Raw genomic sequence first — 17000 nt, forward strand, 5'->3', positions numbered from 1 at the left:
GCGGACCTAGTGGACCTAGCGGACCTAGCGGACCTAGTGGACCTGCACTAATTAAAGGGACCCCGGTGGCCCTTCTGGTCTTCAGGGCCGTGGTCCCGTGTCCACTGTGTGCGTGACTGTTTGACTCATTACAGTTTTTCGCTCAATGTGCACCAAAATATACACTTTGAAATGTGCAGCTCGGTGCACTAAAATGTACACCTACGAAAATGTGCACCCATAGTAATAGCTATGTGTGCACCATGGAATGTGCAGATCGGGGCACCAAAATGTGCAACATGAAATGTGCAGCTCGCTGAACCAAAATGTACCGGTCAGGGCACCACGATATGCACCATGAAATGTACAGCTGAACCATAATGTGCACCATGTCAGGGCACCACAATATACACCATGAAATGTGCAGCTGAACCATAATGTGCAAATGTGCAAATGGATGCATCAAAATAAGGTCCATACGCTATTGCGCATGGGCCGCAATGTTACTGCGCACACGCAATGGGTAGGAACAATTACAATGACCACCGGTCCAAATTCAATACAAGCCTCTGTTGAGAACGTTTCTTACGTTTCTTACCAAATGGTACGGGAAATCAAAACAAAAAGGTGTTTTTTCTTCTCCCAAAGGTGTTTTTTTCACTTTTTATAAATTATCACCAAGTGCAAATGACCAAATTTCAAATATATTTTCAAAATATTATATTTTTATTATATCAGTATCTTATAGTTGAAAACCCCCTGAGGTATAAATTACTAAATTAAAAGCAAATCTTTCAAAGTTTGGCAATGAAAACATACAAAACTACAATGTGGGGGAAGATGGGACTCTAAATTGAAATATATTTACATTAGCAGTATTCTGCAACTTGTAGTTAACCTACCGAGTTTACAGGCTGTTATAGTTTCTTTGCCATGTAAACTTCATATATATAACGTTAAACCTATATTTTTTGGTGTTTTTTACTCAAATTAAAGTCATATTGACCCTTGCCTATTTTCTTCATGCTTATATCTCAGTGTTTTTTTACAAAACTAAAACTAGTTTTATGAGACAAAATCGATCTGGGGGTCCGTAAAAAAAAAAATAAAAAAAGTCTTGTCCGACAAAGTGTCCCATCCCCCCCCCACCCTACTATATAGTAAGGTGGGGGCAGCTGGGACATCTTTAGCACATAATATTACAATATCCTAATCGTGTTTTAAACAATTAACGACGGTTTATGGAAGACGTAAGGATATAGTTTTATAATTCTTTGAATGTTATTTTTTTACTACTAAATGGTACGAGAAAGTAGAGCTAAAAAGTGCCCCATCTTCCCCGACCCTACTGTATATAGGTTTCTGCGACACCGTTTCACTCCAGGCTTGTCGTAGCAAACCCAAAGGCAGAATGATGGGAATTTGCGCTTAATGCTGCACAGAATACATGGGGTGCATTTTAGTAATCTAACCGTGTCGTTCGTGATCGTTGTTTTACTGGTAACTTGTGTAATAACTGTAATAAACGATTGACGTTTGACACACGGCATTCTGATGCCTGACAATACATTTCGTGGGAAAAGGCAGACAATATCAATATATCGCTGAGGTCAGTTTTTTTTTGCTTTTTCTCTTTTTTCTTACTACTCTCTCACATATGTAACACGTTTTGCAGAGTCAAAACAAATACGGCGGTATTTCTTGCAAGGCGTATGTAGCAACGTGCGTGACATTTTAGCTTGCTCGCCGCACATACACTACTGATTGGTATTTACGCTAAAATATTTTACAGTCTGTATGGTTTGGCAATGAATAATAAGCAAATAAGACGCAGAAATGTTTCTGCGAAACCCATTTCTGCAAACGAAAGCCCAAAAGTTAGTCATAGCAATAGCAAGCGCCGCATGTCACACAGTAATAGGTCATGTATCTTCAGTCTTCTATTTTGTTTCTGCGGGTGCATTCTCATTGCATTTGTTACTGGTTTGTTCATGTGTCCATTCGAAACCGTGATGAAAATTGAAGACATCGTTAACGTCCAGTTAAAGAATGCTTACGCAGTGAATTCTTTACTCTCGACAGGAAAAAAGTAAGACGGCAAATCGGCGATATACATTCTAAGTTTTAAACGCTTATACTTTTGTAAAGTAATCAACTCAGTTGACTAAAAATGCATTTTGCTTTCATATAGTACACCACTGTAGGAAAAATGGATAACTTTACATGCTATTCCATATTTTCCATACGGTAAAAGAATAATATAAGTTTTCTTGTATACAGTACTAATACTAGTACCAAATGGGGCGATAAAAGAAAATGACAACTTTTTTTACTTTTTACAAAATTTTTTACAAGTTTTTTCTTGTCGAATACAGTAAAAGTTTAATTTAAATAATGAAGAGAAGGCAATTAATGGCAAAGCGACAGTCATTAAAACTCACAGAACATGCGTTGTCTTACCCCAATCTACTCTATTTAGGCTCCACAACATTTTTCCTACACCAGAATGCACCGTGGAAGGAAAAGACAAATTGTTATACGCTGGTTTGGCTGATGGTAGAGTTGTGTGCATCCATCCTTCAAATGATGGGGAGATTGGAGCAGGGAAAGTGGAAAATATTACCACTGGTGTTATACAAGGAGCTGTCAATACATATGATGCATGGGGACATGGACGGCCCTTTGGTAAGCTTTTATTTCGTAAACTTTACATAACTATGGGACAAAGGGTATAGCAACCCTGCTTTTAATTGACATTTTTACGCAAGCACTTATTACCCATAGCATGTTTTTCGACTGTCATTTTGCTGCTAATTCTCTTCTCTTTTCTGTTATAATTTATCTGATCTCCATTTCTGTATTTAAGGAACAAATTAAATTTATGTTGTGTAACTTATTTTAATATTTTGCTGTTGCATTTAATCTGTAAATTGTTTTGTTATTTAGATTTGTTTTTGCAACCTATTTTTTTTTAATTTATCCTAAATAAAAAAAATGTTTCTGAGGCTTAAAGGTATGATAATAGAAACAAGAGTAATAACTTATATGCGATGAAACCTCTATTTCAAACAATAATATGTATATTATATACAGCTTGTGTAATCTGCGTTTTTATGTACTCAGGACTAAGATTAGTGGGGGAAACTTTATATGTTGCTGATGCAATTTATGGGCTTTACATGGTGGATATTAAACTGAAAAAAATATCAATTCTGGTATCACCTGATGCAGTGGTACCAAACATTAATTTTGCCGATGACCTTGATATAACTACAGATGGAAATTTCATTTATTTTTCGGATGCAACTAAAAATCAGCTAACACACTATCACTTTGAAGTGTATAGTGGTAAGTGTCAGATTAATGTTGTGTAGTTTTATAACTTCTGTAAATTAAATTTAGACTTAATTACGGGTTCCTCTAGACCAGTGGTTCTCAACCGCCGGTCCGCGTCAACTTTCCTGCTAATCCGCCAAATATATTACAATTTTATACCTCAATTGCAAAATGCAAGATGTTGAAGTCTTGTCCATTGAATATAGAAATAAACATCAACTTTTAAACTGATTTAAAACTTCGCCAGTTCCTTAATTTGCAGCACTGTGACGTAACATAAAGTTCATAGTCTACTTTGGACTTTACCGTTCGTCACAATGGTGCAAGTGTTGTGCCTAACTGTTTAAAACTAGGCTACAACATTTTGGGTTTATTCCGCAAGCTTTAAAGGCCCGCAAGCTAATAAGGTTGGGAAAGACTGCTCTAGACCACTAAATAATAACACTTACTTGCAAATTACTTAAGACTTGCTTACTTCAATGGACTGTTTATAAGCTAAGAACAACAACAAATAAAGTGCACCCCGCTAAGTCCCGATAAACAGTTTGAAAAAGCTCATATATCACAATTTCCTTTTCCAGAAACTTGTATTTAATACATCTTTCTACAGTTAACTGTTTTTTTGCTTAGGGATTTGTAGTGGCAGAATTTTTCGTTACAATTTAATTTCGAAAAAGTTGGACATCGTGATTACCAATCTTTGTTTTGCAAATGGTGTTCAACTATCTAACAATGAACATCAGTTGGTTGTGACAGAAACAAATCGCAACCGTATCACCTGGTATGATATCGAAACATGGAAACCATTACATGTAGTTAATCTACCATGTAAGTATTCTTGCTTTATTAAATGAGGTATTGTACTATTGTCGTAAACCATTTAGAAGACTATTTAAAGTAGGTCCCTGGTTTTATTCTAAATAACTTAGGTAAGCTATGACACATTTAAGTAATAGTTAGTATAAGATAGTTCACAGTTAATGCAACATAGTTCACAGAACTTCACAATCTACAAAACACAACATACTCTGACAAGTTGAATGAAAGATGGTTGATGTAGGCAAAAGGCACAGCGAAATAGAAATAACCTAATATAATAACACCAATCCTAAAATGTTATTGTGATTGTTTTACTTCTATATAAATTTAAAACATATAGTACTGTGGGGTAAGATGGGACACTTTAAGCGCATAATATTCAAAACTTCAGATCGTGCTTTAAACAAATAGCAGCGGTTCATGGAAGACGAGAGGAGACGTTTTATAAAATTTTGAATGTTCTTTGTTTACTAGCAAAGGGGACAAGAAAAGAGAATGAAAAGGTGTCCCATCTTTCCCAACCCTACTATATTGTGCTTCCCTGTGCATACACAACACAGTTAGCCATACCAAAATGACTTCATTGCATTCTTCATGTCTTCTTAGCTCTTACACTACATTGTGTTCAGTTAAGCCCAACAATGTCCGTATAACTGACAGAGGGACTTACCTCGTTGCTGGTTCTGGTCCGTTCCTACGACCTATGATTAAAAGTATTTTCTTCAATTTTCCTTTACTAAGAAAAAGCATAAGTGGCCTGTTATCTGTTCATGCATTAGACACGTAAGTTTGAGGAAATATTTGTAATAACATCATTTTTTTATTTATAATTGTTGCTTTTTTATTTACAATGGTTTATATATTTTTTTTAAAGCTATATGGTTATTTTTAATTAATTAAATGGTAACATTACTGGACTACTAGAAATAATTTGGAAATAAGTATGTAGTAGGGTGGGGGAAGACGGGACAGTGAGGAGACACCTATAGCACATAATATACAAATATCCTGTCGTGTTTTAAACAATTAACAACAGTATATAGAAGTCGTGAGGGTACGGTTTTATAATTCTTTGATTGTTTTTTGTTTGCTGCCAAATGGAACGAGAAAATGCAAAAGTGTCCCATCTTCCCCACCGTACTATATTTATAAAAATGTATTTTTGCAATTTTATTTTTTCAGTTACCACACTTATTAGAAGATAATTTAATTGTTTACCTTTCAATTTGCTTTCAATAGCCTACGTATGAAAAATAAATTGTTTTTTCCAATCATAATAGGCTGTATCAAGCTATGTATGATGAGAGTCATTGCTTTTTGGTTGAATTGAATGACTTTGGTGAGGTGGTCAATGTAATGCAAGGCACTGATGGGAAGTTAGCATATGCCATTGCAAGTGGTATTGAACTAAGTGATGGAAGAATAGCATTGGGAACATGGGCTGCAGATCATATGGCTATTATTGATAGATAAATTTAAACTATATTTTGAAAAAATCCTCCTTAAACTGATGTTTAGTTGTATATTTTATTACAACTGTTATGAAACTTAAAAATAGCATTGGGAACAGGCAATGCCCATATTCTTACAGCAAGACTCTTGCTATTAATGGTATATCAATTTAAACTAATATTTTTAGCATAATTGCTGCACTGTTGTTCAGTTAGCATTTTTTCGCAATTGGTTAGAATTTTAAGAAAAGCATTTGGAAACTTACTCTGTCTATAGCCTTCAGTTATTATTCCTTTAAATGTAAATTATAATTGTGCAACAGAAATTTATTTAATACTGCTTTGGTATTCTTTTGAAGCATCAATATATAATCACGTACATTGGTATTCTTTGTGTATCTTAATATATATTTTTTTGTTTATGTTTTTTTACTTTGTCCTTTTAGTTTTATAATTTAATATATATAACATATGTATATATAACATATGTATATGTCAAATTTACTGCGTTTTGTTCATCTGTTTCAAGTTGTGTTTAATGTTCAATTGCTGTGCGCTTATTTTTTCCTGCAGCCCTAGGATGGTAATCACTGTTTAAAACATATTATTAATGCAAACAAACTATTAATTACCCATCTTTGCAGCAGTAGGTGCTAAACAGAATATTTGGTTAAGAAATAAAATTTGGGATGGAGAACTCAGAAGTTCGGCAACGGAAAATTGGCAAAAAGAAACAGACTACAAGAGAATCAACAACAAAACAAGAAAAACCTCCACGAAGCATCTGTTGGTTGATATTTTGTGTTATAGTGTCCACTGTACTTGTGCTATTGCTTATCGGATACATTAACTCACCTGTGAAAGCTGTTGCTATTAAAGATTATGTGCATGTACCATTGACAGGGAAGTTTAGCATCAACTACAAGCTTACTAAAGGAAAAAGGTAGGAAAATCACAAATATATTGAATTATATAATATTTGTTTCATTTACTAATGTTGTCAGTGATCATTCATTGATCAACATGAAATGCAGCAATTTTGGGCCAACTCTGGCCTAAATTTCAGATCCCATGACGTGGCATGCTACAGTACCTCACTTCACCCACATAAAAAGTACATTAATTGTTTAACATGGGCTTCTAAAATGCTGATGCATTTATTTTCTAAAATTTATTTTTTTGGACAACCACATAACTCTGGCTCTAGTTCCACTTACTAGAATAGCGAGTTTCGGAAGCTGACAGATCCAGCTACTAACCCCAACCCCTTATCCTTTTACGTAAAGCTACCTGGTCATTTGCGAGCCCAAGCATCTCCTTTTTAGATGTTTTGCACTCTAGTGCTAAGAGTTGGGCCAAGCCTGCATGCTATAATGTTGCACGCAGGAGGGAAAAATATTATAAACAAAAAGCTTGAAGCAAATAAAGATAAAGAGAATAGTTCTAACTTACAAGACGGATAAACCCTGCACCCCTATGTTACCCACTATAAGGCTTATAGTTTATGTAGGATTTATATTGCAAAAAAAAAAAAAAAAATGCTGATGCATGTTTATGACTGATCCGGAACGCTGACAAAGTGGTTAGCGCGCCTGCCTGTAACCCACATGGGTTCACGGCTCGATGTTGCTACAATTGTCGGATGTCACAAATTTATGCTGCTATTGTGTTGAATGTTTTATTATCTATATATTTCGTGCGAGTTGGTTTCTGGGTCGTTCTATAGACTTATCTGGAACGATAATTAGGTATCGGGGAAGTCGTGGAACGTAACTGCAAGGTCTGGAGCCAGACAAAACATTCCTGCTGTTACATATCCAGACGCTGCAGTTCCTGCTCTTTCTTCGTTTGTATGTTTTTGCGCCTTTTTTACTGAGGTTGATTTGTTTGTAACAAAAGGTTATCTTTTTCTTCAGAATTCATGGCCTACCTGGCCCTGAATCTATAGCAGAAGGTGGTGATGGTAAACTATACACTGGTTTGGCTGATGGTAGAGTTGTGTGCATCCATCCTTCAAATGATGGTGAGATTGGAGCAGGGAAAGTGGAAAATATTACCACTGGTGTGATAGAAGGAGCTTCGACCACTGATGATGCACTTAATATAGGAAGACCACTAGGTAAGATTTCGTTTCATTTGCGTCTTAAAAGCATTTTAAAAATTATGGTACTTGTTGTATAAGTGGGAAATCCACATTGCATTGCTGATACCCATAGGAGATTTTTTTATGAAGCATTCAAACTGTTATTGCTACTCTATAAATGCTTATGAAACAATAGTAATGTTTATTAGAAGGCAGTTCTTGGTGCTTTAGCATTCCACTTAAATGCAATATTATGTTACAAAGAATAATATATTTAGTAGGTTACAACAATTAATATATTTAATATATTATCACAATTAACAATTTTATAATGAACCAACTGTATTCTAAGTTCCAGGTCCCATGACGTGCTGTCTCACCCACATAGTATACCAATGTGTTTTGTTAACATTTATTAACAAGTAATATTTTAGTTTGCAAAACCACTTTGGTAATGTTTAAGTCTTTGATACTTTGCAGGCATTCGCTTAGATGGAAACACATTATACGTGATGGATGCAGTGTATGGTTTTTACAGCATTGATCTCTCCACAAAGAAAGTTACTTTGCTTGTAACGCCTAATGCAGTAGAACCAGCAATGAAACTTCCCAATGACTTAGCTTTTACCTCCGATGGGAAAACAGTTTATTTTACCGATATCACATCTCAGGCTTCAATATTACAAGCTGGGTATATAGCTTTAACAAGTAAGTCAAATAAAAGCAACTTATTTATGTTGACGTGGCAGACCTCTATCGTAAATTTTAGGTCCATAGAGCATCGTGCTACACGTTCTCACCCCTGTAGAATATATTAGAATCCTTGAAGTGTAGGACAACAGCAGTCGATATAACACGGATGTTCTGTTTTATACAACTCATGCCCGCTTACGGTTGTGAAATTATGTTTTGGGGATTTTTTAAAAACTTTTGTCAATTTATACGACCCAAAAGCGGCTACTAGGTTGGAGCAATTGTCGTTAAGATTCATGTCCAAGCCCACAATAATGGCAGCAGAAAGTCTTGGACTTACACCATCAGGTAAAGTAATCACAAAATAAAAAAGTAATCACAAAGTACATGAGCCAAAACTAGTAAGCACGCATGAGGTATATTAAATGCCATCCAAGTTTCATAGCACCAGGATAACAATGTTTAGGTATTGAAAAGTTACTTGTATTGTATTACTAGATCTTTGATCATGTTTCTAGAGTTTAGAAATTTGAATTCTAACTCATTTGTCGTTTAATCATTCACCAGGTGTATGCAGTGGTCGGGTTATAAAATATGACATTTCAACCAAAAAGGTTACCGTGGTATTGAAGGATCTATGTGGGGCTAATGGTATACAACTTACAAAGGATGACAAGTCTGTTATTGTGTGTGAGTTTAACCACCATAGATGCAAATGGTTTGATGTGAAAACCTGGGAACAGAAACATGTTCTTCATTTACCAGGTATTTTTCTCATTTATGATTTTTTTAAAATTTGGCGTATGTAAAGCGTTGTGTTTGCTAATAGCGTTAACAGGTCTATAGTGTATACTTAATGCTAAAGGTTATATTCTAGTGATGCATATTAAGTTTATCTTTCAGTGATGCACAATAATGTTATCTACCATGGATGCACATTAAATTTATATTCCAGTGATGCATATTAAGTTTATCTTCCAGTGATACACAATAAGTTTATCTTACAGTGATGCACAAAAAGATTTATCTTTTAGTGATGCACAACAATTTTGTTTTTCAGTGATGCCAGACAATGTTCGGAAGAGCCACTATGGAACATATTGGATTACTGGGACACACATAGACAGAGTTCCATATTATATTGCTGCGATTTTGCGAAACATTCCTTTTTTTAGGCAATCCATGCTTGGTCTGATTTCACCTGATCTTGCAATGAGGTTAGTTTGATTCACAGCTTTCTAAACTTTGTTGCTTTTAATCTCACCTGGTTTTAAATACCATTTTTTAAATTTTCCATACTCATTTACAGTTATTAGTATAACATGTATTACTTGTCCAAAATTGGTATACTCTTGGTAACAACTTAAGTTAGTTACTTTGTATTTTTATACTTTCCTATTCTTGCAATTGTAGCAGTCAGATTTAAATCTTAACAATATTGGTCTAATGGCTTTAGCTAATGACACAGTAAAACAGGCTATAAAAAGTATTTTAAAGTTTTCGACATTTTTTGGCATAAAAATTTGGTAATGTATAGCTGACAATTCAAAAAAAGATATAAGCATTCATGTTTCTGTTGCAATATTACTGAAAATAAAATCAGGTAATGACAATTTAAAAAAATATGTTAAAATTGGCAACACAAATTTTAAATTTTTTTTTAGGTTTTTTGCAGCTTTTGTAAACACTGAATACGGCATGTTGATTGAAGTAAATGATAAGGCAGAAGTAATTCAAGTATTACAAGATCCTGACGCACAACTCTGTCTTGGTTTATCGCAAGCCACTAATCTTAGTGATGGAAGAATCGCTCTCGGAAGTTACTTTGCCCCATATTTGGCAATTCTAGATAAACCAGAGAAATAATATAACAATAAAAGTTTTAACTTTTAATATTTACAAAAGACACAAACATATTATTTTGAAATTTTAACATATTGCAACTATTTTTAGATTGTTATAATTTTTAATCCAAAAATGAGTGTAGATGTAGTATGCCTTTAAATTTCTCATTGTTTGTTCCATTTGCCTTATATTTTATCCTTAACTTATGCAACATTTTATAAATTTTAATTCTGTTTTATATTACTAAATCCTCAATGTTCTTTTCTAATGTACCTCTATAATTTTTGTGTTAATATTTTTTTAATATTACTACTTCAAAATATTAATTTGTAAACTAATCTTTTTCCCTTTAATCTACACCTCAAGATACCTATGTAGTTTGCTTGCATTTTTGTTTCTATTTTAATCAATTTTAACAATGATGGAATCTAGTACAAGAAGTAGAAAAAAAGTAAATGAAAATTCACCAACAAGCAATAATCCAACGAGACAAGAAATTCAACCCAAACGTTTGTGGCTGAACTAATTATTACCTGACCTATACCCGCAATATCATCAATGAATCCGTAACTCAACTGTGACAACCTTTGTTGAATGATTCTAATGGTATTTCAATTGCTTTGTACTAATTTTTGCCAAATTTCTTATAATGCAACAGGGGTAGGTGTGTTGGGTTAGAAGATAAAATTTGGGATGAAGAACTCAGAAGTTCGGCAACGGAAGTTTGGCAAAAAGAAAGCGACTGAAACAGAATCAACAACAAAACAAGAAAAACCTCAACGTAGCATCTGTTGGTTGATATTTTGTGTAATAGTGTCCACTGTACTTGTGCTATTGCTTATCGGATACATTAACTCACCTGTGAAAGCTGTTGCCATCAAAGATTATGTGCATGTACCATTGACAGGGAAGTTTAGCATCAACTACAAGCTTACTAAAGGAAAAAGGTAAATATATCATTTAGTATACCGCTATGCCACAGTGGTTAGAACATTTGACTCTAGCTTAGATGATACAGGTTCAAGGCTCCACGCTACCACTGTTGTAGGCTCATGGCTTTTAGGCAAGAGTTTGTGTTTGTTTTTCAGAGTTCCACTAACAGGTCCCGAATCTATAGCAGAAGGTGGTGATGGTAAACTATACACTGGTTTGGCTGATGGTAGAGTTGTGTGCATCCATCCTTCAAATGATGGTGAGATTGGAGCGGGGAAAGTGGAAAATATTACCACTGGTGTGATAGAAGGAGCTTTTGCTATTTACAATAATGCAGGCCATGGAAGACCACTTGGTGAGATCATTCAGAAATTGAATCACTTTATAGCCTAGTGATGTAGGTTAAACTTTGGATCTTAAAACGTGGCACAGTGCTTGGCATGTTTTTATGTAACCTAGTGGTTACTGGTTCAAGGCTCGTGGCTGCTACCAGTATGTCTTTGGGAAAGACACTTGGGGGAAATAGCTTTAATCTAGGGTTTCTTAAAGGTTGTCTAAATTGTCAGCTATGCGGTAAAAAAAAGTAAAAAAACAATCCAAAAAAATAACCACACACAAAACGACATACGCCACACACCTCCTGCCGGCTAAACATTTTAAACCTTTTGCCTCCTGCTTATATTGCAGGTGTTCTCGTAAAAGGAAACACATTATATGTGATGGATGCAGTCTATGGTTTTTACGGCATTGATCTCTCCACTAAGAAAATTACTTTGCTTGTAACGCCTAATGCAGTAGAACCAGCAATGAAATTTCCAGATGACCTTACTATTACTGCTGATGGAAAAACTGTTTATTTTACCGACCTTGCAGTATATCCAATGTCAAAAATGGGTTATTCAGTGTTCTCAGGTGCGTAGCATAGGTGTCATATTTTTGAATGTTTAAAAAATTGTTGATAAAATCGGTAAAATGCAATTTAACGCATAGTTGTCAAACAGGGATCCTCATTGGTTATTGTGGTGAATTCATTATACTTTGGCTTTGCTTGTTTGTATAAACACCTAACAGCAAGGTGTTTGTGTATAGAGGGTATGTACGTTATAATCTGTAGTTTTAACATGTTGGTTAACTTGTTGTGTGGGCCTGTAGTAGGTGTTAGAAAAAAATAAGATTTTTACAGTAAAGTCTGGATCTTTAAGCTGTTTCGACAGTTTGAGCCAAATTGGGCCTAAATCGCAGGTCCTTGAGCAAGACACTTAACGGCAATTGCTCCAACCCAGTGGTCACTAATGGGTTGTCCGAATTATCAGCCATATATAAAAATGAAAAAAAAAATGAAAAAAAAAATTATCACTCACAAAGTAACATACTTGGTAACTCGTAAGCTGGCGCGAGTTGCACACCCGTGTTATAACGACTTTCGTTTTTCGGCCACACGAGGATAAAGTAAGTTACATTTATTCATTCATACATTCAACGTTTGGATTAGACAATTGACGGTAACTTTTAACTAATCGTTAAACATTGACCAGGTTTATGCAGTGGTCGTGTTATAAAATATGACATTCCAACCAAAAAGGTTACCGTGGTATTGAAAGATCTATGTGGGGCTAATGGTATACAACTTACAAAGGATGACAAATCTGTTATTGTGTGTGAAATAAATCATTATAGATGCAAATGGTTTGATGTGAAAACATGGGAAGAAATTCGAGTGCTAAATTTACCAGGTATTTAAGTTTCTTTCAATTTAATTAGATTTTAACGGCCAATTTTTCAACTGGCGCCTTTTTTTCACACCTTTTATCCATAGTGTGTTTTTATCGACTTCCTTTTTTCTTCTCTTCGTTGTTATAATATCGGTATCTTTGTTTTCAAAGAGTTAAATATACATTTATGTCATTTTATATATATATATATATATATATCTGACACTAAATGTATCTGTATTTTTGTTATTCCTACGATTTGTTTATCTACTTATTTAACTAGTGCCTTTAAATTTAAACTTTACTGTTCAATATTCAGCAGTGCTGCACAACAATTTTTTTCCCAGTGATGCCAGATAATGTCCGGATGAGCAACCATGAAACATACTGGATTACTGGGGGTCATGTGAACAAACTTCCCACTTTTTTATCAACAATTTCGCAAAAAGTTCCTTTCTTTAGGCAATCCTTGCTTGGTTTGCTTACACCTGACCTTCAAATGATGTATGTATAACTATGATGTATATGGTGCATGGTATGTAAACCTATTGTGAGGATTTTGCATGGGTTGCAGCAACCCCTGGATTTTCCATTGTGTAAAAGCGGTTAGTCCTTAAAGTATTATGAAAAATTCAAACTTGCTTACACACGTTTAATGCCACATCATAATTATGCTTTTGATTTTTGCCCATGTTAGTACTTTTGTGCAATATAGGATGCTTCTGATTGATATCATAGCAGCCCAATGAAATCGGTTGATTCATTATTAAACGCTAGCCACAAAGATGTACCAGCGCCGTGGCAAAGTGGTCAGCGCGCCTGCCTGTAACCAAGAAGTACTGGGTTCGAGGCTTGACGTTGCTACCATTGTTGGCGTGTGTGCCTTGGGCAAGACACTTAGCGGCAATTGCTCCAACCCAGTGGTCACTAATGGGTTTGTTAAATTATCAGCCATACATAAAAAGAAGAAAAAAGGGCCCACAAAAATATTTATCCACAAAGTAATAATATATGGTAACTTGTAAGCTGACACCGTGTTATAATGACTGTCGTTTTTCGGCTACGCAAGGATAAAGTAAGTTACATTCAGTCATTCATTTAATGTGTATTTATTTCCTTCAAGGGTGTTTCTCTACACCACAAATACCAACCTTAACATGTTGATTGAAGTGAACGATAAGGCAGAAGTGATTCAAGTATTACAAGATCCTGAGGCACAACTCTGTCTTGGTTTATCGCAAGCCACCCATCTCAGTGATGAAAGGATCGCTCTCGGAAGTTTTTTCGGCCCATATTTGACAATCCTGGATAAACCAGACATGTAAACTTAAATTCGGAGCATGTTTTATTTTCGCACTTGGAAGTAACTTGAAGTAACTTGCCCCATATTTGGCAATTCTAGATAAACTAGTTTTAGATTGTTTTAATTTTTAATCCAAAATGAGTGTTGATGTTTATATGTCGTTAAATTTATCATTGTTTAATTTTTTATCCTAAACTTATGCAACATTTTATAAATTTTAATTCTGTTTTATATTACTAAATCCTCAATGTTCTTTTCTAATGTACCTCTATAATTTTTGTGTTAATATTTTTTTAATATTACTACTTCAAAATATTAATTTGTAAACTAATCTTTTCCCCTTTAATCTACACCTCAAGATACCTATGTAGTTTTCTTTGCATTTTTGTTTTTGTTTTAATCAATTCTAACCATGGTGGAATCTAATGTAAGAAGGAGAAGAAAAGTAAATGAAAATTCTCCAACAAGCAATAATCCAACGAGACAAGAAATTGAACCCAAACGTTTGTGGCTGAACTTTACACTAACAGTTACAGCAACTTTCATCACTGTTTGTGCATATGGATATTACACATCTCCCATAAAAGCTGTTGAAATAGTTGGAATTAAACAAATTCCGATGGAAGGACGTTTTGCATTGAATGATAAGCTTTCCAAAGGAAAAAGGTTTTTATTTAAATGTTTTTATACCAGCCACGCTTTTTTAGACACTTTTAATCAAGGAGTTTTTACCAGTAGCATGTTTTAATTACAGTCGTTTGCTGCTAATTTCCTCCTTTTGGCCGTTTTAATTAACCAGATCTTTTTCACTGTATTTTTAAATAGATAGATAAATAAAATTCAGGTTTTGGTAATATACTAAAAACAGTCAGTTTTTCAGAGTTCCACTACCTGGTCCTGAATCTATAGCAGAAGGTGGTGATGGTAAACTATACACTGGTTTGGCTGATGGTAGAGTTGTGTGCATCCATCCTTCAAATGATGGTGAGATTGGAGCAGGGAAAGTGGAAAATATTACCACTGGTGTGATAGAAGGAGCTGTCAATACATCTGATGCATGGAGACATGGGAGACCACTTGGTAAGTTGGCGTATGTGCTACATTTTCAGTAGCTGTGTTATTTGATCTTTTTGTAGATTTTACTCAATTTTTGTGGTCAGTATGTTTTCAGTTGTGACAGACTTACAGTTAATGTCAATTACTTTACCCCTATTGGTTCCTAACCAACTCTTAGCCATACCTAAAATTAAAAAAAATATACATGGTAACTTGTAAGTGGTCAAGAGGTATATGAAACAGAACATCTGAGTTATAACAACCGTCGTTGCCCCAACACACGTGAATAAAAAATTGTTTACTCATTCGAGGTATTCGTCTTCGAAACCAGTCCTTGTATGTGATGGATGCAATATATGGTTTCTATGTGATCGACCTTCCAACAAAATCTCTCAAGATATTGATTGAGCCTGATGATGTTACCCCACCCATGAAGTTTCCTGATGATTTTGACATCACCGCTGATGGAACAACGGTTTATTTCACCGATTGTTCAACCAAATATACACTTCCTGAACTGCTCACTCAATTTCTTGAAGGTATGGAGTAAGTTAATTGCCAAGGGCTAATTAATTACCTTATTATGAATAAATAAAATTTATTTCGTCTCTTCGGTCCACGATAACGAAGAACAAGAGAGTTGACAAAAGCGAAAAGACAGATAGTAACGGTAAAACAACAGTTGTTAAAACTCGCTTATTGATGAAAAGGAAAGTAATGTTGTGAATAAAATGCGTGACCGTTATACCCTGCAGACGATACAATGAAAAATTTTTGTAAAGAACATTTAATTAAACATATTAAGGTTTTAATTGGAAGAATACTATATATTTTCGTTACTTTGCAGCGGTGTTTCTCAACCTTTTTAGCTTGCTTACCAATAAAATTTCCATAGTAGACCATGTACTATGTTACGTCACAGTGCTGCAAATTACGAAACTGGCAAAGTTCTAAATCTGGCGTTTCATTTATTAATCATTAGACAAGACGTCAACATCTTGCATTTTGCAATTAAGATATAAAGTTGTAATATATTTGGCGGACCGACAGGAAAGTTGTTGTAAACCTGCACTGGTCTGCAGACCCGCGGTTAAGAACTGCTTTACAGCAGTATTTTATGCTGCTGTGTGTCATTCACCCTGATAAAGATGACCTGTATTGTACATCATTGAATCGTTTCCACAAAAAAAATAGGATTTCAAATCTTTTAATAAAATACATTTATATTTCTATGTGGTAATAAAGATAAAAGAAAGTAAAAGGAAAGTATTGTAACTTCATTAAGATATGTACTTACATATATATGTAGTTTTGAGATAGAAACAATTTTTACAGGTAGCTGCACATCCAGGCTTATAAAATATGACATGTTGACTCAAAAACTTGATGTTGTCAAAGATGGGTTGTGCTTTGGTAATGGAGTTCAGTTAATTGATGACGAATCAATGGTTATTGTTACAGAGTCAACATACTACAGAGTCAATTGGATTGACACAAAAACTTGGGAAATAAAACATGTTCTACATTTACCAAGTAATATCTATTAAAGTTCTATATAATTTAAATATTAGATAAGTTTTTTTTATCCTTAGCCTGTTTTAATGACTGTCGTTGTCCCTTTTTTTCGCTGGTTTAATAAATCTGATCCTTGTTATGGTAAGTCAGAAATAAATAAAATATGTTACGTTTTATAAACCGGCGCCGTGGCATAGTGGTTAGCGCGTCTGCCTGAAACCCAGAGGTAATGGGTTCAAGGCTCGTCGCTGCTACCATTGTGGGCATATGTATCC

The 17000-nt window shown here is 34.7% G+C and overlaps 5 protein-coding genes across 7 annotated transcripts in view; 4 read left to right on the plus strand and 1 right to left on the minus strand.

Moving 5' to 3' along the window:
* LOC108951017 (protein myomaker-like) overlaps positions 1-17000 on the minus strand; it is a 75815-nt gene that overhangs the window by 39892 nt on the left and 18923 nt on the right. The gene's annotated exons all lie outside the window — the stretch shown is intronic.
* LOC100177445 (adipocyte plasma membrane-associated protein-like) lies at positions 1681-6224 on the plus strand. The gene is made up of 6 exons (XM_002126872.5): positions 1681-2068; positions 2459-2664; positions 3103-3327; positions 3946-4143; positions 4764-4917; positions 5415-6224. The coding sequence occupies exons 1-6, from the start codon at positions 1788-1790 to the stop codon at positions 5605-5607; spliced, it is 1257 nt and encodes a 418-aa protein (XP_002126908.2). The 5' UTR covers positions 1681-1787; the 3' UTR covers positions 5608-6224.
* Positions 6234-10571, plus strand: LOC100179796 (adipocyte plasma membrane-associated protein). The gene is made up of 6 exons (XM_002126778.4): positions 6234-6528; positions 7502-7704; positions 8149-8376; positions 8929-9126; positions 9422-9578; positions 10026-10571. Exons 1-6 carry the CDS (start codon positions 6275-6277, stop codon positions 10225-10227), a joined length of 1242 nt encoding a protein of 413 aa, XP_002126814.1. The 5' UTR covers positions 6234-6274; the 3' UTR covers positions 10228-10571.
* Positions 10574-14514, plus strand: LOC100186890 (adipocyte plasma membrane-associated protein). 2 transcript variants are annotated; one of them, XR_003397332.1, is made up of 7 exons: positions 10574-11153; positions 11295-11494; positions 11827-12051; positions 12675-12872; positions 13199-13355; positions 13975-14240; positions 14303-14514. XR_003397332.1 is itself a non-coding variant. In XM_009859228.2 (6 exons), the coding sequence occupies exons 1-6, from the start codon at positions 10900-10902 to the stop codon at positions 14174-14176; spliced, it is 1236 nt and encodes a 411-aa protein (XP_009857530.1). In that variant the 5' UTR covers positions 10574-10899; the 3' UTR covers positions 14177-14514. The 2 variants fall into 2 exon arrangements, 1 of the variants encoding a protein (XP_009857530.1); XM_009859228.2 differs by having other exon boundaries at positions 13975-14514.
* Positions 14511-17000, plus strand: part of LOC100184493 (adipocyte plasma membrane-associated protein) — a 4303-nt gene continuing 1813 nt past the window's right edge. The window contains exons 1-4 of one of the 2 annotated variants that reach the window (XM_002126676.5): positions 14511-14820; positions 15035-15234; positions 15522-15749; positions 16546-16743. In XM_002126676.5, coding sequence (XP_002126712.3) covers positions 14567-14820; positions 15035-15234; positions 15522-15749; positions 16546-16743 — 880 coding nt within the window. In that variant the 5' untranslated portion in view covers positions 14511-14566. The remainder of the gene's footprint in view (positions 14821-15034; positions 15235-15521; positions 15750-16545; positions 16744-17000) is intronic. The other variant, XM_009859227.3, reaches the window with a different exon arrangement.

Source organism: Ciona intestinalis, chromosome 2 (assembly GCF_000224145.3).
Source record: "Ciona intestinalis chromosome 2, KH, whole genome shotgun sequence".
Lineage (NCBI taxonomy): Eukaryota > Metazoa > Chordata > Ascidiacea > Phlebobranchia > Cionidae > Ciona > Ciona intestinalis.

Coding starts and splice junctions, on each gene's coding strand:
- LOC100177445 (XM_002126872.5), top strand. CDS start 1,788: ATGAATAATAAGCAAATAAGACGCAGAAATGTTTCTGCGAAACCCATT. Junction 2,069..2,458: donor TTACTCTCGACAGGAAAAAA/GTAAGACGGCAA, acceptor TACTCTATTTAG/GCTCCACAACATTTTTCCTA. Junction 2,665..3,102: donor GGGACATGGACGGCCCTTTG/GTAAGCTTTTAT, acceptor TTATGTACTCAG/GACTAAGATTAGTGGGGGAA.
- LOC100179796 (XM_002126778.4), top strand. CDS start 6,275: ATGGAGAACTCAGAAGTTCGGCAACGGAAAATTGGCAAAAAGAAACAG. Junction 6,529..7,501: donor AAGCTTACTAAAGGAAAAAG/GTAGGAAAATCA, acceptor CTTTTTCTTCAG/AATTCATGGCCTACCTGGCC. Junction 8,377..8,928: donor TGGGTATATAGCTTTAACAA/GTAAGTCAAATA, acceptor ATCATTCACCAG/GTGTATGCAGTGGTCGGGTT.
- LOC100186890 (XM_009859228.2), top strand. CDS start 10,900: ATGAAGAACTCAGAAGTTCGGCAACGGAAGTTTGGCAAAAAGAAAGCG. Junction 11,495..11,826: donor AGGCCATGGAAGACCACTTG/GTGAGATCATTC, acceptor CTTATATTGCAG/GTGTTCTCGTAAAAGGAAAC. Junction 13,356..13,974: donor ACACCTGACCTTCAAATGAT/GTATGTATAACT, acceptor ATTTCCTTCAAG/GGTGTTTCTCTACACCACAA.